The sequence below is a fragment of the Mus musculus genome, chromosome 6 (genome assembly GCF_000001635.26).
Source record: "Mus musculus strain C57BL/6J chromosome 6, GRCm38.p6 C57BL/6J".
Lineage (NCBI taxonomy): Eukaryota > Metazoa > Chordata > Mammalia > Rodentia > Muridae > Mus > Mus musculus.
In genome coordinates this window covers 95,572,768-95,597,368 of record NC_000072.6, presented here as the reverse complement: position 1 = coordinate 95,597,368, position 24,601 = coordinate 95,572,768, and the positions used below count along the sequence as shown (strand labels likewise).

At 42.0% G+C, this 24,601-nt stretch overlaps 1 protein-coding gene across 4 annotated transcripts in view; it reads left to right on the top strand.

Moving 5' to 3' along the window:
- Suclg2 (succinate-Coenzyme A ligase, GDP-forming, beta subunit) overlaps positions 1 to 24,601 on the top strand; it is a 245,850-nt gene that overhangs the window by 121,490 nt on the left and 99,759 nt on the right. For all 4 annotated transcript variants that reach the window (XR_003956174.1, NM_011507.3, NM_001326558.1 and 1 more), the window contains 5 exons: positions 1,616 to 1,715; positions 2,619 to 2,709; positions 8,279 to 8,431; positions 10,340 to 10,429; positions 18,134 to 18,230. Coding sequence is in view for 3 of the 4 variants with exons in the window: in NM_011507.3 (NP_035637.2) it covers positions 1,616 to 1,715; positions 2,619 to 2,709; positions 8,279 to 8,431; positions 10,340 to 10,429; positions 18,134 to 18,230 (531 nt within the window). In the remaining variant the exon portion in view is untranslated. The remainder of the gene's footprint in view (positions 1 to 1,615; positions 1,716 to 2,618; positions 2,710 to 8,278; positions 8,432 to 10,339; positions 10,430 to 18,133; positions 18,231 to 24,601) is intronic.

Sequence of the window (24,601 nt, the reverse complement as noted above, 5' to 3'; positions counted from 1 at the left end):
CCAAGAAGGAGCTGTGCTTTGGCTGAGCCTTGTCTGTGGGAGGAAAGGTTTATGTGAGAGACAGGAGTCCAGCAGGGAAAGCAGCAAATGAGCCCTGCAGCTGCAGCCTCTGCACGGGCTGGCTGATCACTGACCCTATGCCTTCAGAGTGCTCTGTCTCGTTATAGCTCCCTAGAACAAAACCTTGGTGGATCTTTGACCTTCAGTCTTTGCCTGATTGACTGTGAGCATCAATGGCAATGACTCCTAAACTGAAGCAGCCAAGAATGCAACATGAACTTTGGCAGTTATTTTTAAAGCTTTTATCCATTTGTTTGAATGCTTAGAGTGCGTGTGCGTGCGTGGGAGTGCAGCAGGGTGTGGACTTGATGCTGGGTGTTTTCCCCAGTTAGTCCCCATCAGTTCCCTTGATGAGCCTGGAGCTCACTGATTTAGAGAGGCTGGCCAGCTCCTGCACTCCAGGGACTTCCTGTCTTTACTTCCCCATCACTGGGATAATAAGCTTGTGCCATTGCCCTTACTTGGATGCTGGGGATCAGAACTCAGGTCCTTAGGCTTACAGAGCAAACGCTTTAACTACTGAGCCACCTCCCTCTCAGCGTGCTCTCCTCTGATCCTTAAAACAATCCTGACTGTTGTTTCAAGTAATAAGCTGAGTCTCAGAGGCCTATGGTTAACATCACCTATCTGAGCAAGGAACACCATGGTAGCCTAATGGAAGATGATTCAATTCTCTGATTTAAATAAAGGTGACACACAAACACAAGGCCAGCTGTGGCCTGAGATGCATGGCATGTGCATTTGTTTGTTTGTTTGTTTTAACGCATTTGATTTGGAGCATTCCTCCTGCCCCCAAATCGGGAAAGGGAGCTCTTGCTTGCTAAAGACCCCATTTATCAGTAGGTGACTTCTCACCCCACTTCTCTGCCAGGCCTATAGACACACTTGAGTTTATAACTCTGGTCTGAAAGGTCGGGAGCAGGGAGTTTATTCTTTCTTTGCATGAGCTGAGAAACAAATATTCCCAAACCCTTTTCCCCTAGGAGATTTTTTTCATTTTGCCAATACTTTATGAAAAATATTGCTTGCTTTTAGTTTTAATTCATTTCCTTCTTTCTTGGCCATCCCTGTCAATATATAGAACAACTACTCAGAAAACTGTTAGTTTCCAGGAATCCAGTTATTAAAGTCAGCCTTTGTGTCTTGTCTGTAAACCCTTTCCGTACCCAGTCCCATCTCCCTCTGACATCTCAAAGCTCACAGTTAGATCCTCTGCCACATGGGAGTGTCATGACACAGTACAAGTTGTACTGTGTCCCTAGCTTTATCTAGCACACTCAGAAGACAAGGGAACTCGAGCCTGGCTTTCTCCATAGGTGTGACTATCTGGGCTCTACACTGGTGGATGTATTTGACTGTCCTCTGTAAACAAGCTTTTTTAGTTATTTTGAAGTTTCTCATTGTCTTCATTTTGAAAGTTGATTTAGGAGCTTTTAGTAAAGTTGTGTGGAAGTGAAGTCCTATACTATTATTTCTTTTTTTCCTACCCCTTTAAAGAAGAGATGAAATAAGGAAAGGATTTCAAACAATTACTGTCTGGATTTTTCTTTTTCAGATGCAAAAGAAATTGTTTTAAAAGCCCAGATCTTAGCTGGAGGAAGAGGAAAAGGTGTCTTCAATAGCGGTTTGAAAGGAGGTGTTCATTTAACAAAAGAGTAAGTCTGAATGGTTTAGGGCCCATCCTGATCCTGACTGAAAGGGTTCTTGAGGGTCTAGGGCTGGGGCCAGTGTGTGGTACCGAGAGGAAAGGGAAGCTCTGGCAGGTGGCCTTTCCCCCAGAGCCTCCTCTCATTAGAGGGTTTTATACCCCGCACTGAGGAAGATTACACTTCCCCTCTCCCAGACAATCTGTGATACATCCTAAGAGTGGGAAATAACACTGCTTGCAACTGTAATACCATTTCCATCATCTCATTTCCATGAAAAATATTATGTGGTTCCTGTGACCAGTGGCGTCTTTGTGGCGCCTGGTCTGATAGTTTATGCTTGCCTGTATCTGAACATCTTTCCAGCATCTTGCAGCCTTTCCTTTCTCCCCATCACAGTCTTTTCATTGATTGTGGTCCCTGTTTTCCCTCTCATTGTTTACTGTTTCCCAGATCATCCATTATCAGTTTCTATATAAGTCTCTTATGCATCCAGTATTGTTTCTTTATATATTAGTTTGGTGAGGGAAGGGGTGTGAAGCAGAGTTCAGCATTCCTTCATTCATTCACTCATTCCTTCATTTGTATTTGGCTTTCAGTGACATGCAGGCTGTAAATGGAAAGATATGCATTCCCTGGGTAATGGGGGGATGTAGGCTAGAGGTGGACTCTGGACAGTGTGGATCTGAGGAGGTGGGGTGGTAATCCTGCACAGTAGGGATGTGAGGAGGTGGGGTGATAATCCTGCACAGTAGGGATGTGAGGAGGTGGGGTGGTGCAGTAGTCCTGGGCAGTGTGGTGTGAAGAGTTAGGATGGTGGAGGTGACCCTTGATATTGTGAACCCTGCTGTATCATGATTTGCAATTTGCCCTAATTGTTTTTTGTTATCCCCTCTTTTTTATCCCTCCTAGCCCTAAAGTAGTGGGAGAGTTGGCTCAACAGATGATTGGTTATAATCTAGCAACGAAACAAACTCCAAAAGAAGGTGTGAAAGTTAACAAGGTAATGTGGCTATTCTTAGTCATTTCGAATGCACTTAAAACAAAAGAACAGAGGCTAGACTCTACTTTGACCGATTCTCATGAAACACTGTTCTTTGACAACATACTGGTTTTGTTTAGGGAGTGCTGTGTCTTGGAAGAAAGACCTGAAGGACTGTGTACATTGGCCGTTCACCAAAACCCAGTGAGGTGAATGACCAGAGCAGCAGTTTTCCATTCAAAGCACAGATGCAGTCTGCTTGGAGCTGACAGGGCTTGGCAGGGCAGCCTTGCACTCTCTAAGCCTCTTGCTTTCCCATGTAGCCTCATCCTCAGTCCTTTCTAGTAGAAGTGCCTTTTGTAGTGGTTTGTCTTAAAACTACCTCATGCTCTACTTTTAAGCCACTCACGGCTATATGTGTATTATTAGTGAAGACTGCTTGTAGTAAGCATGTATGCCATGTGTACCCATGTGCATGCATCCATATGGCACCTAGACATACATATGAAGAGGAGGTAATGGCCTGCCTCTGGTGTGCAGAGAAAAATGGCCTGCCTCTGCTGTGCAATTGTGAATGCAGGATCCAAATCCAGGCCCTGCCTTTCCCTCCTGCCTGTTTTCAGCCTTTTGTTCCTGTCTTCATGTGTGAATCAGCCGAAGCTGTCTGTTGTGTATACCACAGTGCAAGGTGATGACCATGCAGAGACTCATGTACACAAGTGTAAGACCTGTGTAGCAGACTGTGAACTCGTGAGCAGAGCCCTTTGAGTGCCACATGGCAACCCTGAAGACAGTATGGCTGGAAAGGGGCAGCCTAACTGGGCCCCATTTTTTGGCCCTGCTCTGTTGCCATAGCATCAGAGACTTGCAGCCTCTATCTTGTGCTCTGCTAGGGGGTTATTCAGTGGTACAGTCTACTTTTAGTTTTCTTAGAACTTTAGAAAGTTGTTGACATAACCTTAGAAAGCGTGTCCTTCGTAAGTCATGGTAGACTTAATCCTAGCCAAACTAGGGCACAGAAAAACAGAAGATACCCTGAGGAGGAGACTCTTCTGTCCTTTGTGCCTCCCAGGCTATTGAGAAAGGGCACCCTAGGAACTTGAAATCTCCTCAGGAATGTCATGCTGGGAAAAGGGAAAGGCCACAGCTTGCTGCTGGGCTGGGGAGGAGCTGGTCTGCCAGGAAGGTCCACACAGTTCTGAGAACCCGCTAGAGCACGCTGCAGAAGTGCCTTGATGTCATAGCTACTCACACCTCTTGCTCTAAACTCATGTCAGAACCCAAAAGATGGCCTTGTGCTGTCACTGGATCTCCATGTTCCTCTTCCCAGTGTGACACATTGAATGGAACATCTTCTGCTTCTCACTGTTGTTTGTTTAACTGGCCTGTTGAGTCTCCGTGCTGAGCCTAGCTTGTTAGGACCACCAGTGCCCTGGATCATCATAACATGGCTCTAGTAACAGTAGGACATTGGGATACTGCTAGGTATTAGTGTCATCTACTGAAACGCCAAGCCATCTCAGATGCTAAGGAGTACACCCAAAAGCTGAGTGTTGGTCGGTCTGGCGCATGCAGGCTCTGTCAGACTCAGGGTTGATTGGTTCCTGTTCAGACCGGAACTCTACTTTTACTTCCTTTACATCTGATGATGAGCAGTCACGTGCATAACTTACTCAGAATTTGTCCATAGATAGCATAATTAGCACTGTGTTTGTAGAGAATTGCTATTTTATTGGACACATGTAACTGTAGATTAGAATTTGTGAAACTTTTAAAAAGCATATAAAAGTGTCTACTCAAAGCAGATTCACAGTACATAGTAATAAAATTCTACAGAAAAGTGGCTTGTAGCTCAGTCCCTGACTCGCCGGAGATAAGCATGTTCTTGAGAATCGAGGCATCACCAGAAAAAAATAAAAAACAGAGTCATTTATTTTTAAGTCTATTTTTACTGTAATTCAAGAACAAGTAACAATTCCAATAGAATAAGAGTCAGAATGAAAGAATTAGGCACTCCCAGCTTGGAAGGAGCTGCCGTGCTCTTTGTCCTCTTCTGACGCCCAGGCTGTGTCCCATCTCTGTGACAGCGCTCATGTGTCCAGGCTGTGTCCCGTCTCTGTGACAGCGCTCATGTGTTAGTGCTGCTGTTCTGCTTCCTCTCTTGGGATTGGGTTTTTGAGATAAGCTTTCTTGTAGCCCAGGCTAGCTGCAAATTTGCTGTGCAGCAAGAGATGGCCTGTACTTGTGATTCTCCTCCAGAGCAGGCTGAGCAATGGACTGCAGAGTTACACCTTTCCCCAAGTCACAGCACCTGGTGATGTGTCCTTATCATTGTCTTCATCGTTGTCGTCATCCTCCTCCTCATCCTCCTCTCCTTCCTCCTCCTCCTCTTCTTTTTTGCTAGAAGGATAACTTGTAGTCACTGAGAGTAATTAGTATTTAACCAGCACATTTATCATATACATTTGTTTTAAGTGTTTCATAGACAGTGTGACAGTGAAGATTCAGAATATCCTGACTTTAGGAAAGGCTGGAGGCTTCATACCTGACTGTTCCTTTCATTTTCTTTTTCTTTTTGGCTGTCCTGGGACTCACTCTGTAGACCAGGCTGGCTTTGAACGCAGAAATCCGCCTGCCTCTGCGTCCCAAGAGCTGGGATTAAAGGTGTGCACCACTAGTGCCTGACATGTTCCTTTCATTTTCAAGACAGGCATCTGGAGAATCCATTGATGGCCCCAGATATAGTGACAGCAGGGCCCTGCTTTCCCCTTTCCAGGATATGTAGTACTCACTGCATTGTCTCCCTTGAGCTGGGTTGAGTTCAGGGATTAAAGTCATCAGACAGTGTCCTTCGGGCTTTTCGCTAGAGCCAGGATACAGAATATATTGTGTGTAGTCTTCCTGCGTTTGAGAACCTGCATAGATTGATATTGACACTGAGATGCTCCCAGGCCCCACATGTGGTGCTGAGTTCCCTGATATCAACAACGGTGTTTCTTGCAGATTCTCTTCGTCCTTTTGCTTTTGTGTTTAGTGATGTTTCAGCTTTTCCTGGCCCATGCCTCAGGTTGTTAGTAGCGTGCTAAGTAGGAGTGTTATAATTTAAATAAATTAATATATACCTAAATGCTTTGGTAATAGAAAATGTTGAATGCTGTGACTACCACAACCTGGGTGTGCTCACCATCTAGAGAAGAGAAAGTCTAAGTAAAGTCTCTCTCAGATTTTATCTTTGGTGAGGAGAGGGTCAGATTTCCATTGTGTTTCTGTATAGTTGGAAGGCCAAGGGAGCTCTGAGTTCCCCTTTAAAAAGGCACAAACCCCACTCCTACGGTCTTTACCATACTGATGTTTTCCTCTCAAGGACCTGCCTTTAAATAGCATCTCAGTGGAAATGAGGGTACAGCACATGAATGTTGAGGGACATAAACCTTTCTAGAAATGTTGTAGAAATTAAATTATACACTGTAACCTTTGAGAATCGGCTTTTTTCCAGTGATTTATGGAGATTGTATCCTTTCATTGTTATATAATACTCTGTAATATGCATGTTCCTTAACTCATCATATATTAATATCTCCATTGTTTTAAGCTGCCCTTTACACATCAAAGCATTCTATACATTTATGAACAGATTTTGGTGTAGATAGTTCTTTATTTGGGGGATAAATTTTGAGTTATGTGTAGTTGTATGATCAGCTGATTTTGTTTTATTTTGTTTTAGAAACTGTCAAATATTTGGCAGTGCCAGCTGTGATGTGCAGTGACTGGGGCTCTCCACATTCTAGCCAACATTTGGTAGTCATTGCTTAAAATTTTTAGCCAGTTTTGTAAATATGCAGTGCTATTTCTCTCTAATTTAAAATTTCACAGCCCTTGAAGCTACAGATCCAGACTTCATTTGCTCATTTGTCATTTGTAGGCTGTCCCTGAAGGCTGCGCTTGCTGTCATTACATTAAGAGGGACCGGGGGTCACAGCTGCACACTCCTCAGCAGGGACCATGCTTTTCCGTGAAAGGCTGAAGGGCTCAGCTTCGAACTGTTGCATGTGTGCTGTGTCAGCAGGTTCTGTTGCTGTGATTTGCATCATCATCTTAGTGGAGGAGAGCTTCATGGGGAATAAAAATATTTAGTTTTGATGAAGCTCAAAATATCTCTGCTCTTTTGTGGACTGGGCTCTTGGTACATTCTAAGAACAAGGTTTTCTATTAAGATTGTAGTGGTTTTTCTTTTTCTTCTGTGTGTGTTGGTTTCCAGTAACTTTTGATTAAGGTGGCAGCCTTAGGCCCTGGTTTGTGTTTTTCCCTGTGGATGTTCACTTGTGTGTTTACCCCTTTAAAGAGCTGTGGTTTTCCTTTGTTGTATTGCTTTTGTGCCATTGTCAGAAGTTAGCTGGCTGTATTCATGGAGTCCCCTGCTACTGCCACTTAATTGCTGTAGCATCCGGTACGTTTTACACTGTGGACACTGCTTTTCTCATTTCATTCCTTTTTTTCTCAGTGTGCTGTATCCTGTTCTTGTACCTTATCAGATGCTTCTTAAAATAATATTGCCTTAGTTGATAGAAAAACATCTCTTGCTGAACTTTCAATAGAAATTGTGTTAAACTGCTATATTAGTTTGGGGAAAGTCAGTGTTTGCTATGTTAGACCTCAGTGTCCAGTAAGAAAGTGGACACTGTTCTTAGCTCTGCCTTGATTTCTGCTCTCACAGTTACATACTACTCAGAATATAGGGTGGAGATATTTATATATTTTTAGATTTCCACCTAATGTTTTCTCCCTTTTTTCAGTAGCAGTTATTACAGGGATTGGAGTTTTATTTTCCCATATTCATTTAATTTTACATGTACAACAAGTTTGTTGTTGACGGTATTACTTCCTGCTGATGCTTGGTAGATGTCTGCAGAGAACCCTGTGGTCCAGAGACTCCCTCTCCCGTGCTTGTCGGCATTCCTGGGTTACTGGTTCCTGCAGTTACTGGTTCCTGCAGCATCCAGCCTGATTTACACGGTGGAGCTCAGCATGGTGTGCTTCCCTTAGTCTCAGCTTCCCAACACTGCTTTCTCCTTTTAAGTTTTCCCATTCTTCCTGTTTTCTGTTGACTTAAAGTTTTATTTGAATGTAGTGGAGGAGTAAGCAAAAAGTGTCAATTCCATATTCTCAAGAGCTAGGCTACAGGCTTATAGAAATTTTCAAATTCTTAAGCGTATTAGAGGTGCTATTTAATGTATACATATGTACACACATATAGACATATATCAGGCATTTTTGTCTGACTCTGTGCCATTGCGTTACATGTTGCTCAGGAGAGGAGTGGGTGTGAGGCAGCACTCCGCAGAGATCCACAAGCACTGTCATCACTACCAGCTACTGCTCTGTAGGCAATAGAAAATTGGATGGTTTCATAGAATCTTAACTCTCTGCCGTTAGGTCATGAGTAGTTTGCACATTGCTATTCAACTTAGACTTAAAATTTGAATAACAGGATATGAGGGAGGGAGGAGAAACTTAAGATATTTTGAATACACAAGCAGCTCAAATGTGCTCTACACAAAGTTAACTGAACTTTTCATTCTTGTGATCACAGGTGATGGTTGCTGAAGCCCTGGATATTTCTAGAGAAACATACTTGGCCATTCTAATGGACCGGTCCCATAATGGCCCTGTGATAGTGGGCAGTCCTCAGGGGGGCGTTGATATTGAGGAAGTGGCAGCTTCCAGTCCAGAACTCATCTTTAAGGTATGTTTGATTAGCTGGCCATGTAACTGATTTTTTTAAAAAAATTTTTTATTACGTATTTTCCTCAATTACATTTCCAATGCTATCCCAAAAGTCCCCCACACCCTCCCCCCCTACTCCCCTACCCATCCATTCCTATTTTTTGGCCCTGACGTTCTAGTGTAGTGACTGCTCAACATTTGTTGTGGAGTCTGAGGCAGGGAGCACTGGACCTATTGCGGAGCTGTGAGGTGAAGATGTTGAATCTCGTCAGGCAGAATTGAAGTGTCTAGTATTCTTTCCCTTCTCTTCTCTTCTCTTCTCTTCTCTTCTCTTCTCTTCTCTTCTCTTCTCTTCTCTTCTCTTCTCTTCTCTTCTCTTTCCTACTTTTTCTTTCTGCATCATTTTTTTCTATCTAGTCTGACCTAAGAATTAGCCAACAGGGTAGACTCCTGTCTTAAACAGTGGTTATGGTCTAGACACTTTGTCTTGTGGGCCTGGGTGTGGGTTAGTCTGTGTATTAGTTAGCTTGCTGTGACCAACTCCTGTCAAAGTAACTTAAGGAATAGTTTATTGTGGCCCATAGTTTGAGGGTACAGTCCATCATGGCAGGAAAGGCAGGGCAGCAGGAGCCGGAGGCAGCCGGTCACATCGTGTTGGGAAGCAGAGGGAGATGGCTGCTGGTGCTGCCGCACTTTCTCCTTTTTGACCAGACTGAGATGATGATGCCTCCCACTCTGAGGGTGAGACTTTGCTCTCCAGTTTTCTTAGTGCAGTCACTTCCTCACAGACATACCAGAGACTTTTGCGACCCAGGCCCCATCAAGTCGATACTAAACTTCACAGACTGTCCAGAGAAGAACAGGCATTCAGACGTTCGTATTTTGATCTGTTGTTTCTGTCCTTGAAAGCTTCAGACTAAGATCAGTTTCAGAGAGATGAGTAGTCAGATTCAAGTAGGGAGTAAGTCTGTCACAAGCCTTTAGCCTCAGTTTAAAAAATAACATACGACTACCTTGGTTTTTATCCTGTAGCATCATAAGGATTAAGTGGATTGATAGGAAAAGAAATGATCAGTTAACATTCTCATCTATAGCAGAAAAAAACCCATTTGGAATAGTAAACCCAGTTTTTAATCTTGGTTCTTAATGCCCAATTTCTTTAGAGTTTTCTACAGGAAACATTATTTCCTTTAGAAAGTGTTTTGTTTCCCGTTAAGTAGGGGAAGAATCCTATTTTCTGAATCTGGTTTTCAATAGACTGTACTAACACTTCAATGATTGTTCTAAAAATAGTCCCATCAGAATTACATAGATTAACTGCTTTGGAAGTTTAATTGAAGCTTTATACACAGGCTTACTCATAATGTCTAGCCATTTCCAAAATTAACTTTATCTCAAACAGTCTCATTTGCTATCATAATTCATGAACTAATACACATGAATAGCATTCATTGTTTTTTGACAGAAGATCACTTTGTAGAGTGAAAGTATTATTAATAATTTTCAAATGAATAAAGTGTTCAAGTCTTAAGATAATATTTAACCTGTGTGTGACAACTCCAAACTTAACAGCAGTATTAGGCACCAAAGCCTTTTTTTGGATGCCTTCCAAAAGATGTCACAAAAATTAACTGACTAAATATTCATCAATGCCATCTGTGTAGTAATTAAAAGTGAAAACTGGCATTAGATCGTCTTGTCAGCATGCCACCTTGAAGAATTATATAGTTTTTGGAAGAGCTGTTTCATGATGGCCTGCTAATTAAAACGTGCCCCATAGGCAGCCGCAGTAGCCTCGCTTGGAGTCGGTGGAAGGGTGCCACACTTTAATTACTTACTTGCCAGAAAGTACTTTAAATCTTCGCTTTCAGGTTTAAATCTTCTTGCTGGACTTCTGAATTTTGTTCATTTCATATATTTTCACTAGGAGCAGATTGACATCTTTGAAGGGATAAAGGATAGCCAGGCCCAGCGCATGGCAGAAAATCTGGGCTTCCTTGGGTCTCTGAAAAACCAGGTACAAAACCTTTGGGAGACAGCATGTTTGCCTTGTTTCAGGAAATATTGCAGGGACTTGTTTAATTGCTGCTGATGTTTGTGACTGACACAAGATGGTTGTGTCTGAAACTTTCGATAAATTCTTTATGATCAAGAAACTATTTTCTCCTGTTGCAAGAGGTGATGTATGTATATGTATCTGATCGAAATGGTTTGTGTGTGTGTGTGTGTGTGTGTGTGTGTGTAAATGTCTGTGTATATGGTGTAAATGTGTGTGTGTATGCAGATATATTATAGAGATGTGTATCAGTATGAGAAAGAGTTGTATACATATATATGTATATGTGTATATATTATATATATATATATGATAGCGTGTGCTTATAGTTTTATGATGTGTGTATGATTACATGCATACAGTGTGTGTGCATGCATACATATTTATGTGAGAAGTATCTATGCATACATATATATGAGGGAATTTATATGTTTGTGTGCTGCAGGTTTATAATGCATATGTATATATGTATATGTATGTGTGTGTGTATTTGTGATTGTGTATGTATGTGAAAATATGATACAAGTGTGCCCTGTAAATCGATGATATGTATATGATCAGATATACATGTATATAATAGAGGTCTGTATGTTTGCTGCATGTAGTTCATGAACTCCATGCTGTTTGGTGATATTTGTTACTGTGGTTTTGAGACAGGGTCTCATGTATCTCAGGCTGGTTTTAAACTTCTGACCTCTTGGTGCTGCCTCCTAGGCCTTGGGATTACAGGCATGCACCTGGCACCTTGGAGAGGTGATCCTGGGGATCTAACTCGGGGCTCCGAGCGTGCTAGGCAAGTACTCTGCTCACTAAGCTGCTGCCCCAGCCCTCTCTCTGACTGATGGGCTTTTAATGTTTCCTTACAGTACTGCTGGTGCTGCTTGGCACATGCACACTCATTACCTTAAGAATTTACTTCCAGCATCTGTATAATGGAGAGAGTGACTACTAACTGAGAGGTGTATTGTAGGGTTTGAGTTGAGTGCTGTATAGAGCAGTTATTCACAGTGCTGCAAGACCCCCGACTTACTCCTAAGCCCCACAAGCAAGCAAGATTATCACTGTATTTATTAACAGTGCACCTTACTTAACCAGTTGCTATTCTTTTGCAGCCAATGGGCATTTGAAATGTTATTGATGGCATGAAGGCAAGGTTGTTCACTCAGAACAACCAAAAATATATTAATTTAATAGTCATATCTTTTTGGTTTGAGGATGGAACAGTGGTACTCCGAGCTTTGGTGGGGCAGAATTTGTCATGAATATCCAGGGTCTGCCTTTGTTCCAATCCATGACAGGTGACAATGTGTGGAAACAGGCGAGCTTCTTCCCACAGCTAAGTCAGAAGAATTTCCTGCCCCTTCCTGCCCTCTCCCTCCTCCTTAACTACAAGAGGCTTCTTTAGTATATGTGTATTCATTGGCATGGGCCTGCCCAATGGGTAAATAATAAGTTGCTCCACAGTGCCCAGGGAGGATTGTCTTCAGGACCCCGTAAGATACAGCAATCTAATTCATCCTCAAGTCCCTTCTAGAGAATGGCTTAGTATTTGCTTAGAACCTACATACTTCTCTCCCAGGTGTTTTATAATTTGGGAATAATGACAAGAAAATAAGATCTAGGTGGTTGGACAGTTGCAATAGTCATTTAGAATATTTTCCTTAGTATTCTATTTGTTTGTATATGTGCCACGGTGAGCATGATCAGAGGACAACTTGCTGGAGTCATTTCTCTTTCCACCATGTGGAAAGAAAGGCCATGTGGGTCTAGGGATTGAACTAAAGTCATCAGGTCCAACAGTAAGGATCTTTGCCGCTGTGTCATCTCACCAGCCTTACAATATTTCCCTTCTGTGGTTAGGTTAACGCTTGGGCATGAGACCTGCAGATAGAAATGGCACTTCCCTGAGCTTAGTTGAACATTCTTGTTCCAATGCAACAGTGATTTTTGCATCATCTCCAGAATTGTCACTGGTAATGTGGGCAAGTAAAGGAAGGGTGCAGTGGGGCGAAACATTAGATGTGTTCAGGGGAAGAAAAGGCACCGCTCATTTGAAAATCAAATTAAAGACTGTTGAAAAGTAAAGGACTCAAGGTAGTAGAAGACATCAGGACCTCCTGGACTATGTCCTAGGAAGAGACAACTAAGTGTCCCCTCTGAGACCGGAAGACTGCTACGAAGGCAGTTTGTTCAAAGGAAGGTGCTAGATGAGTCTTGGGCTCTGTGCTGTAGTGATTAGTTTCATGTTATTAGACTGAGGCTGTTAACAATATATAAAACATTTTAAAAGATGTATTTAAAGACTGCTTATATAGAGAAATTGGTCCCTGAAGCCATTTGGTCCCATGTTTCATTCCAAGTTTATTCAATCACCTGTGCACATCCTCTGTATCCGCACATGTGTGTTCTGTCGTGGACTGGACTCAGTCGGTCCCTCAACCCATGGGGAACCAGGGCCCCAGTATGCAGGTGGGCAAGAAGTCAGTGTAAAGTGACAGACACTGACACAGAGAGAGTGCTGTATCTGAATGTAATTTCTCAAAGCAAACATCAGACTTACAGTATAGAAGAGAACAAAAAGTTAGGTGACATATCAGCCAAGGTACATTGAAGTTATTTGACATAAAACAGAAATGCATACATAAAGACTGACAGGAACCAGGCAGTGTTTACAACTGAGATAAGATCAGTCCTATCTAAAGTCAGATATTGACAGAAGCCAGGTAAAAGGGCTAATATGCCTAGGTGCAATTCTGGTGTATTGTATAACCCAGCACCAGGGGGTTTCCACTCTTGCTAACCTTTTCATGAATAATACAATACTTTAGTTCCTCCTTAAACCATAACCCTCCTTCTTTCTACTACTATGTAATGTAGGCTGCCATTCATGTTTGTAATGAGAATTCTAAGTTTACTATTTTGAACTAGCCCTGAGATTTCTAGCTCCTATCCAGTAAAATACTGCAAGAGAGCATGCAAGACCTTCCACACTATTACAGGGACAAATCTGGTTATGGGGCACCAGAGACTCTCCAGGAGACAAGTTTCCATGAAACTTTTTGTCTCAGGACTGCGGCCAAGCTTTTGGGCTTGCCATGCAGACTCCACTGGAGTGGGTGTGTCATGTTTCTCCCATTTGTCGATAGTCATCCTTGTTAGAACCCTAATCCCCATTACATCGTACCTTGCTTACTCCTCTGTTGGCACAGCTCACAGTAATAGCATACAGATAACATATACAGGTAACATACATTTGGCATGAGCAAGACTAAGTAAATCACATATGTAGGCTGTCTACATTGAATGCTTCTAGGAATTAACAGTAGCTGTCATAATGTGGCAGCAGAAAAAAACCCAGAGTGGGCAAATCTGTTGACCCATGGTTGGAAAGCTTAGCTTCTGAACACAGTATAAAGCTCTACAGATGATAATAAGAATATTAAATATATCCTAAAATACCCTTGCTACCTCCATATGTGAGAGAAAATTAAGGGTTATTTGTAATTCTTAAATGACATAATTATACTTCGCCAGTTTCTGAATGTGATATGTCGTAGTCAGTAAGGAGCCTGGGTTACCAGGATATTTTTATGTTTTTAAGTTATCAAGGAAAGAAAAGAAAGAATAAAACCTTTGAGACAGGGTCATAGCTGTCACTGGGGGCCGACATCTTTGTGGGTTTGACTCTTTATTTGCCCATTGAGCAGGCACTGATTGTATGTTACTTCCTTTTCTTGGCTGTTTCCAAAGTACCAAAAGATAGCCATTGTTCTCTTGGGATTTGTGGACTCGTGGCCATCATTCCTCAGGTGTAGAATACATGAACTGGGCAGGGAAGGGGAGGAGGGCAGGCAGAAGTGGGCGGGAGGAGGAAGAGAAGCAGAAACAGAATGAGAATGAATTCGAGCTGTCCGTGACTTGGGATTTATGGAGGGGTACCCAGTGTGCTTGCACAGTAAGGGTGGGTGGCCCATGAGCTCCTGGAAGCTGTGCATAACGTGTAACGTCTGATTAAGGATGCTGCCTTAAGTCATGAAGGTGCCATGAGCAGAGGAGGCAGGCAAGAAAGGCAAACGGTTCAGCAATTTAGGTCACTGATCCTATCATGAAGAGATGATCCTAGAAACTGAAGGAGCACTTGGACATCTGGCAATGGCTGCCTTGGTAAAATCTGTATTCTCTGAATTTTACCACAGTTTTTTGAAATGGTTGTATTTGATCTTACTTATGAACCAAAGTTATTTCCATTACTTACTTTGTTCTTATTGATAAATTACTCATTAAATAATTTATTAACTTCAATATAGAAGTAACTGGCACAGGGTGTGGGTAAGTAGGGCCTTTCCACATGCCTGCACACAGCTGTACTGCCGTACATGGAGTCACATGTATATGTTCCCAGATCCCTGAGAGGCTGAGTCATGAACCCCTGAGATTATGGATACAAGGCCAAGCCCAGCAACATAACAGGGTCCAACCTCAGAAACAAAGATCCAACCTCAAAGATACTGCTGCATGCTGCACAGCTTAGTCCTAGGCACTCAGACACACATGTGGGACAACAGGGTTGGGTGAGCTGTGCTCCCTCAGACTCACATCAAGAAGGCCCAAAGCCTAGCATCACCCCAGAAATGCAGGGAGTTGACTGTATGGCCCAGGGAGGAGGAGTTAGCTTGCCTCTGAATGGGAGAATGCTGTAGGAGAGCAGTCTGTGGCTGTAAACATCCCCGAGGAAGCTGGAATGGTGGGGGAAGTGTGCAGCTATACTCTGGCAGCATAGCTCATGGACCAAAGATAGGCTGTGCCATTTCACATGAGAATGAGGCTCTGTGGTCCTTGACGTGGCTTTGCCCATGCACTTGTGGTTTCGTCTGGTCCTCAGATATCAGAATTTGTGGGTGACTGGCTTTGTAATTTAATATAGTTTAGTTGGCTTTTAAAAGTATCAACACTGAAAGCAAGAAACAATAAAGTAAACTAGAAATATTGCTAGAGATCTTTTAAAGTACTTCCAAAATGATTCTGACCTTTTGAAAGTCTGCAAACCCAGAAGCCATGCGACATGAGTGGTGTGATTGTCCTTAGATTTCCCTGCAGCAGGAGGAACACAAACATGGTTGAAAGATGAATGTATTTGCAGTTTTTATGGAATAAAGAGCAAATTTTATTCACATAAAAAGACTTACTTTAAATTAATGATTAAAAAAACCTATATCTCAACAGAAACGTTTACAAAATTCACAGAAAAGAAAATACAACTGTGTCTTAGGAGCTAGAATGATGCTTAAACTCATTCATTGTATGGGATTTTTGTTAAAACTACAAATACCCGCTGTCCCTCACAGTGCCCGGCATGATGCAGATGGTGGATGGGTGTGAGTGGAGTCTTCCTGCACTGGCTTCTGGTCATTCAGGGTAGCTTCTCTTCTTTAAATAGACTCGTTCATATTTAAAATGCTTTCAGGGCTGAGGGGAGAGCATGAGGTACTATGGCCAATCCTAAGAAGCCATGCTGAGGAAAGCACCCTGGCCTTGTTTCCTACGCTGTGATCCCAGTGCCATGGAGGTGGAGACACGTGCATGTGTACATCTTGCTCACTGCTCAGCCAAGATATGCAAGCTCCAGGCCAGTGAGAGAACCTGTCTCAAGAACCCCCCAAATGGGCATTTCAGAGGAACGATATCCCAGGCTTCTACAGATTATTTATATATATATCATCCTAGTCATGTACAAACACATGCACATACAGCCACACTCATGCAAATAGTATGCACATAACCATATATACATACAACAAATAATAAGTAAAATGTTTACATCCATTCTGCACTGCTATGGGGTTTACCCCATAAATGCTTAGTCACATGTATTACATATCTACAGAGACAAGAAAGATGACATTTTAAGTAAATGAAGCTATTAGAAACAATCCATATGGTCATTATTTAGGTGATAAATATAATGAATGATAGTATAGCATGCAATAAAATATGATCTCACAATTAAAGCAGTGGCCTATTTCTCCTGCCCGTGAAGGTTTCTATTAATAAGGATAGAGGCTTTTGTTGTTCTGTGAAGATGGGAAGTGTGCATCTTAGTGTGTACATAAGAATGTGTCTCAGGCAAATCCAAAGTCATCAGCATCTGTGTCAGAGGACCTGGAAGCTGTGACTGGGAAATAGAATCTTGAGCAACCCTGACAAATGGGGAGCCTTATAGCGTTTATATGTGCTACCTAGCCATAAAATATTTCAGAGTAAAAAGAATTTGTCTTGTTCTAGTATAATAGCAAATGATGGCAGTCCTACTGCCCAGGGTGGGTGAGGCAGAAAGGTCACAAGCTTGAGGCCAATCAAGGCTGCATAACAACTTGAGGGTTAGTCTGGAAACTTCCTGGAACCTGACCTCAAGATGCACATACATACATACATACATACATACATACATACATACATACATACATTCATACATATGCCTTACACTTTGGATGCATTTCTTTATTTTTGTACATAAGATTTCAACTAGGATTTAATAAAGTCTACACATAGACCTGAACTAGTTAAGATTCAAATAGTATGAGAGCTTTAAAGTTGAAGTGCTTTAGTCAAACCTGGGCTGGCTTTCATTATTGACCCAGCCTGAACTCGTATTTAGGGATTTCATTCGTAGGTGTTATAAGGACAAGGAGAGTTAAGACTGAAGGAGCAGAGAGGTCTCAGCTTCTCCCTTCCTTTGCCCCATTTCCTCATCTCCTCAACCCCTCAACCAGGCAGAGCTTCAAGCCGGCTGGCTCAGCAACTCTGAAACTAATCCTATAGGAGTGAAATGCTGTTATGCCAGAAAGGGGCGGGGTCACACTGGCTCTGATGGCACATACTGCAGGGCTGGCATGGTGGGCGTCGGTGGCAACAGGGAAGTAAAAGAAGGCCAAGAATGAGTTCCACCCTTCATGCAACTGTAGTTGCTCACACTTGTCAGGGTGGACTCTCCTGGAGAGTTGATGAGGAGCAGCCTGCCCTGGGAGAAGCAGTGATTGTGTGTTGGCTGAGAAGGCAGCCTGGGTAATGTTAGGAGACTTGCATATAAAAGCTCTCTGTGGTCTTTGCCTCCAGGACTCACTTTGTGCAGTGGAGGCTGCATGGTTCTGAGGCTGCTCTGTTGTTTGAGACCTTCATCTTTCTGTCTCTTGGTTTCCATCAGACACTCAGGAATTTCTGTGCAGATTATAGTCCTGGATTGATGAATATAATAACCATTTTATTCCTGCATAATAAGGAAAACCTTGTCATTATAAACCCTCAAAAGCCTGTTTACCTTTTTACTTAAATGAAGCCTGTTTGTATTAGTGATTGTAGCTTATACTGCAGTCTAACATGACTAATAGGGACATGATAATTCACAAAAGGATTAATAGCACTTTTAGGCTGCACAGAAAATATTTTGTTTTCTTGATAATGGTCTCTCTTAGTGTCTGGAGGAAAGTTGAGCAGTCTGTTCTAATGAATAGCAGTGGAAATTAAAATAATTATGTTTTACAATTTTTCCCTTTAGAAAACCTAACTGAAAATAAAGACATAATTTGCTATTTTTAAGATTTCGTTAATGAAGCAAAATAAACTTTGTTGTATTGCTTGGGTGTAATTCCATCTCACTTGATCATGCAGGCTGCAGATCAGATTACAAAGCTGTACCATCTCTTCCTGAAGATTGATGCCACTCAGGTGGAAGTGAACCCCTTCGGTGAAACTCCAGAAGGACAAGGTAACAGACAGCAGAAGAAAGAATTGCAAATGGACTTTTATAATTATTCATAGAAACTGTAAAGTAACTTGCAAAATAATCTCCAAAAGCTGCACCAGCTTTGAGTTCATTTCTTTAAGTAATTTAACTTCTGATCATTTCACGCGCTCCCATGATGGTATTCAACATTTGGGTGTGCTATACTCAAATGCCACGCCTCCCAAGGAGCTACTTCCTGCTTGGCTTCAGCTGCCATGAGTCCGTGCATCAGACAACAGAGCCCTCATTTTTCAGCAGTCACTGCTGATAGAAGGATTTGAGTGTGGGTGGGTATCACTGTCCTTGGGCTTATAGCTGCACCTCCTTTTTCTAAACTTGGTGATCTTGAATTTGCAAACTGTGCACAGTTTTACCTCCTGTCCTGAACAGGACGTCTACCATCTTGACGAAGCCACTATCATCACTCTGTAGTTAACACACTTGCCTTGTTCGCTTTAGGCAAAGGAGTTGTTTGAAGGATGCTTTCTCTTGTAGCAATATTGTACCACTGTTGTATGCCTCAGCAAATGTCACCACTGCAGGATTTCTTGAATATGAATGAAGATGTAGACATAGCAAAAGCTTGGAACGTCTTAGAGTAGTCCTGAGGAGTGGGATGGCAGATAGAATCATTCAAGCCAGAATGTAAGTGCCAAGACTTGGACTCTTTCCATGTATTGTGACCGCCGGCTTTGCCATTGAGTAGGAAGAAGGAGCTGAACAGATGTGTACAGAGAGCACTGTCAAGACCAGGCATTTTTCCTTAGTAGAGGCTTTGTAGGCAAAGTCAGAAAACCCAAAAGACTATCTTTGGAACTCAGAGACACCTCAGGACAAATTCAAATTCTGCATCTGTCATATTCGGACTACACATCTATACACATTCCTGCTTAGGCTTCAGATTAAAAACAACAAAAACTTTTATTAGTATTAATAAAATTGCTAAAAATGATACCCATATTACAGATTGATGTATTGAGTCATACATCCAGAGTGAGATATAAAGTGGAGCCTTCCCCTATATTCATGAAAGGACATTGCTCTTCTTAACTAGTACAAGAGTTTGCCACGAAAACCAGTGTCCAGCTAATGGCAAGCTCTAAGGAAGTTGCTAAAATACAGTATTGCATGGATAACCACCAAATTGTATCTGGACTGAGTTTTATATGCAAATTGTGTTTATTTAAACTTTATTTTTTAAGATTGATATGCCTATGTGCCTCAGTGAATATATAGGCCCTGAGGAGGCCAAAAGTGCTCGTCCGTTGGTTCCTCTAGAACTGAGTTACAGGCATTTGTGAGCAACCTCATATGGGTATTGGAAACCATACTTGGGTCCTCTGTAAGGGCAACAATTGTTCTTAACAACTGGGCCTTCTCTCTAGTTTTTAATTAGTTTTTAATTGCTATGATTATAAAAACATTAAACTTGTATATAGTGAGGAGGCAGACAAGTTGTGCCTGTTTTTGAACTTCTATGCCAGGCTCTATGCTAGACTTTCACAAGTAGCCCTGCAAAAGTAAGAGTCATTATTCCCGTCATTAAGATCAGGCATTTAACCTGACTCTCATGGAAAGCTAGATCTGCAGGATAGAATGGAAACCCTTGCCTCTCTGCTCAGTGTGCAAGGTTGCCCTGCCATGCTGGGCTAAGTAGAGCCTGTTTTTTCTGGTTGTTGTTTTAAACCAGTAGTTTGCCCTTGTTAGCGTGACCTAGAAGTGGTCTCAGGTTTTGAGAGCACGAGTCACATTCACACTGCCTTCTCAAGTACTGCAGGCTGCTACTCAATGCATGATGGTTACTTATCTGAATTTGCTGTAAAGGCTCTTTAATATACTGAGGCAAGCATGGTTGTGATGCTCACTGTTCCCAGCGGCAGGAGAGTCATGTCTTTCAGAGCATCATGGACCATAATGCAAGACTATGGCTGAAAAAAAGCAGGAGGTTGGCAGGATAGACCCGTCTGGGAAGTACTTTCTTTGCAGGCAGGAAGAGAGGTTTGTTCATAGAACTCACACTAAAGACAAAGCATCCACGAGGCTCAGTGGGCTACTTGATGAGTTCCAGGGTAGTCAGAGACTCCGGCTCCAAACATACGTGGATGACACTTAAGGAATGAAGCCTGAGGTTATCTCTGACCTCTCGGTGCATATGTGATCATGTGCATGCAGGTGAACACACTTACAAGACCGGGAGAAAAGACAGCTTCCTCTGAAGTGGGAGACATTTTGCTGTAGGATTATTTTATTCACACTGTAGGGACAGGGATTATACAAGGGACTCTTCTTGGAAGGTGTTCACAAATTTTACAAAGGCTAAAGTTTGCTTTTTAATTAATAAGAACATGAAACTTTTTAAAAAATACCTTTAAGGAATCATCACAAAACACATCTTGTATGTATGGTTCACTAAAGCAGAAGTCTTACATAGTATTTTTAAGACCAAAATTATCTTTAGCTATTAATTTGTTCATTGTACCGTAAAAGTTTGGCTATTGAGTTATAATCACAATAAATGAGAGTGTTGGTTTATAACTCTAATGAGCAGTAGACAAATTAAACCCAATTAGGAAATGGTGATTAATGATCAGTTGTGAAAGTTGGCTCTTCATCACTGCCGTGTCCTGCAAAGCAGGCCTCTATTTAGGAGCTATAAATGCAGTCATTTAGATCTCTGCAATGTTGATAATATTTATAATCTCTCTGCTTAAATCTTTTCCATTTAGGTGACTAACAAAACATTTCACATGAAAACGTTGATATAATTATTGTCTTGTAATTTGGAGGCTTAAACGCTCCAAAAATTAAGGATCACATAAACGTTTTGACTTAAAAGCTAGCCACTGTGCCATCCATCTCTCTGTGCGAGACTTAGCTCCCTGTCTCATTGCTTATCCGGGAACATTTTTTTTTTTTAATTTGCTTTATTGTTTATCTACCTTTACAGCATCCTGTTGATGGCAGTGGCCATCATTAATATCAAAGCTGCTGAGTCGCCAGTGGGAAAGATGTGGAAGAGTTTCAGCCTAAGAACATTCCTTCCAATGTGGTTAACAGTCTTTATTGAGAGGGCAATTTGACACTGAGTTTTATTGTGGTTTAAGGACTCTTTTGAGGATTATAATGGTTGCTAGTGACCTATGAAAGCCTATTAACCTTGCCTTAGCTTTTGTTTACCAGTGGTTAATTCTCTTACACACTTAACAGGAGTTCAAGGTGCAGATTGCCCCGTGGTGTGTAAAGAATGAGGCTTCTCTCTTACTGTCTGTGGAGCCCAAATCTACTCCCTGAGCCAGCTGACGGAAGGAAACAGCCCTGCTTTCTCTGGATTGTTCTCACTTGCCCAGGCTCTGTGCTGGCAGCAGAGATGGTACCCAGTGTTGACTGTACTGGTCTAGCAGCCATAGACAACACTTCATCTGGTTCTCATTAGCCTTGGTTTGTCACGAATCCAGCCCAGGCCAGTGGTTGGTCTGTGCTCACATGGTTTAAGAGAAAGGTCATTTCCTAGTGAAAACTAGAGCATTAAAGTGAAGCATCTCTCCAGGAACGAATCAGTCTCTGTTGAAACAAAAGTAGATAGTTGCTTCAGTAAGTAAAGAGAAAGTTAAGTACTTTCTTCCCCGATTCATTTGAACTAACATCGATTCAGTAAATCTGTAGGCAAGAGAACATACACACACACACACACACACACACACACACAGAGACAAATAGATACAGATATAGATATTTATGTAGCTGACCGACTATCCACTTATTCATTTATTAAATCTTTTTAATATTGCAGTATTCAAAATTTTATTTTTCCGGCCCACCCAGGGATTCTGCAACACCTTTTATTCCTTCTTCCCTCTCCATTTGTGATCACACGTGTTACTTTTGGTGTCTTTGAACAAAGGGTGAGGTCCTTCCCCCAGGAGACATTTGTCAGAAGTGTTGCTTTTGCCCTCTGCATGGTGACTGTAGGGAGGACTGCCAGCTGCCCTACAGTATGTAGAGTGGTCTCCCTCATGTGCCAGAGAGGCAAATTCCCACTACAATTTAGCTCCAAGCCTACGTGCTTCCATTCATTGAACTACACAGTGAGAGCTACTTAAAGCAGTAAGGCTGGGTGAGCCATAGTTAACTGACATACCAAATTCCTCTCTTTCTTCCTTAAGATTCCCCTAAATAACCCCCTGTTGCTGCCTGCTCACAGTGCCCCTGCTGTGCTGCGGCTGCTGCCTGCCCTCTGTTTCTTCATTATATTCAAGGCTCTGTTTCCATGATCACTTTTGGTTTTTTTACTTCCCCTAGCCCATCTCGCCTCCTATCTAGTTTTTCTTCATAGGATCTGGCGAAAAGTTCTAAACAGTATACAACTCTTAGAACATCAATATTGAATGGAAAGCAGGACTCCTTTTAAAGCATCAGCATTTTAAAGCCAGCTTGGCAAGGCGCATTTGAATAGCACATTATGGTTACTTATCACAAATCAAACACAGCACATTGCTTCAAGACAGATTATTTTCCAAACTAATTATGACAGTCGTACTTCCTGCTGTTTTTCTGTTCCTTTATGTCTTCCATCTGAAGTGCATTTTTTTCTTTTGTTTAACTCAGCTGCACGCTCTTGTGTGGGAGCTCTAGGGTCAGAGGCCTCTTGCTGCCAGTTCTGGTCTCCATCAAGGCAGCTGAATTAGCAGCTTGCAGCATCTCACACACTAAACAAAACAACACAAACAGCCTATGAATATAAGTACCTTAGCTTTCTTTGATATTTGTTCAGAAGTAAAATTCATTTGTATAATCTTTCAACCATGTAACAATATGTTTTTGATGGTGGAAATTGTTTTATAAATATTAATAGGCATGCTTTTTCTCCTACTTTATACACAGATTGGTGTTTGTTCAAGATGAATTTTCTGTAGAATTGAAGTTTCAGTTATGTGACACTGAAATTCTTAATGTCTCAGCTAAGTGCCATTACCTCAGAAAACAGATTCCCCCCCCCGCGCCCCCCCATAGTTGTGCGTTGTTGAATTAAGTGAGAAAGCTAGGGTTTGAGCAGATGGGGCAAGTTAATTTTCTTGCCCTGATGTTGACATAGCCATGCGCCCACCTGTGGCCCAGCAGCTCTGCATGTACAAGCAGGAGTCATGCATGAGTCCATCAGTGTGCGTTGTTTAGTTTGTTCTCATTTTCAGTCTTCCTGATAGCAGGACATACTTAAGCCAAGGGTGTTCTTGACTAGGTAAGAATATTATAGCTGTGGGTGACTACCAATCTGTTAAAGCAAGATAGATAAGATAGAGTTGTGTCCAAGTAGGGATTGCTACAAAGTGTCAGTCAACATATGGGTGGTTGTAGGCTTTGTGGTCTATACTGCAGTTACCACCTTTGCTATTTTCCTGTGAAGAAGTCCGGACACATGTAAATGTGCACACACATGTACATAGAAAAACAGGTGGTGAGCTTGAGTGACATAATTTGACACCTCTGATGCAGATGGCCATGTGAAACTTTTTGTGTCTTTAGCCACTGTGGCCATATGCAAATGTATGGTACAATTTGACTATTATCAAAAGTCTCACATCCTTTAACTAAAACATTTCTGCCCTGACAGTTACTCTGTTAAAAGTGCTAGTCATTAAAATTCTTGCTTTTGAGAAAGTTCTTAATGTATTTAAACGATAGCTAATCAAGTACCTCAGGGAGCCTGGACACAGTTAAATCTCCAATAGACATTCATTTATATCTCCTTTAAATAGAAGTTTAGGGATATTTTGGGAATGAGACAGACTATAGTAATTTCTAGAGATGAAAAGCAGGTTCTGTAAACTGAGCTATAATGATGGGAAACTACACATGCAGAAAGTACCATGTTGGTAATCATGCTCCCCTGGGAGGCTGGCTGCCACACATAGCTTCTCCTTCCTCCAACACCACACAGTACCAGCAACTCTGATCTTGTTTATAGACAAGGGCTCTGAGCTTAAGAGAACTGTGTGGCCAGGGCTAGCTGCTTAGACTACAGCACTATAGCTGTGTCCTTGAAGTATGTGTAGCAGGCTTCTCTCCTACCAGACCACTTCTGTGACCGTTTCTCTGATGGCAGCTAGGTATCCTACTCTTCAGTTCTGTTCTGACACTGGATGCCTATAATGAGAGTCAGAGTCACATAGTCAGGGTCCTGTCTCATAAGACTGATGCCCTCCATTGATGCCAGTGACAACAGTATTGGGGACCACGGTTCACCTGAGTGTTCTCACGACCTGCTCTTCAGTTGTGGCTCATTGCATTCAGGGAAACACTTACTACCCGTTGACAGAAGCAAAGGACATTTTAAATTATTTCCAGGGAAGTCCGAG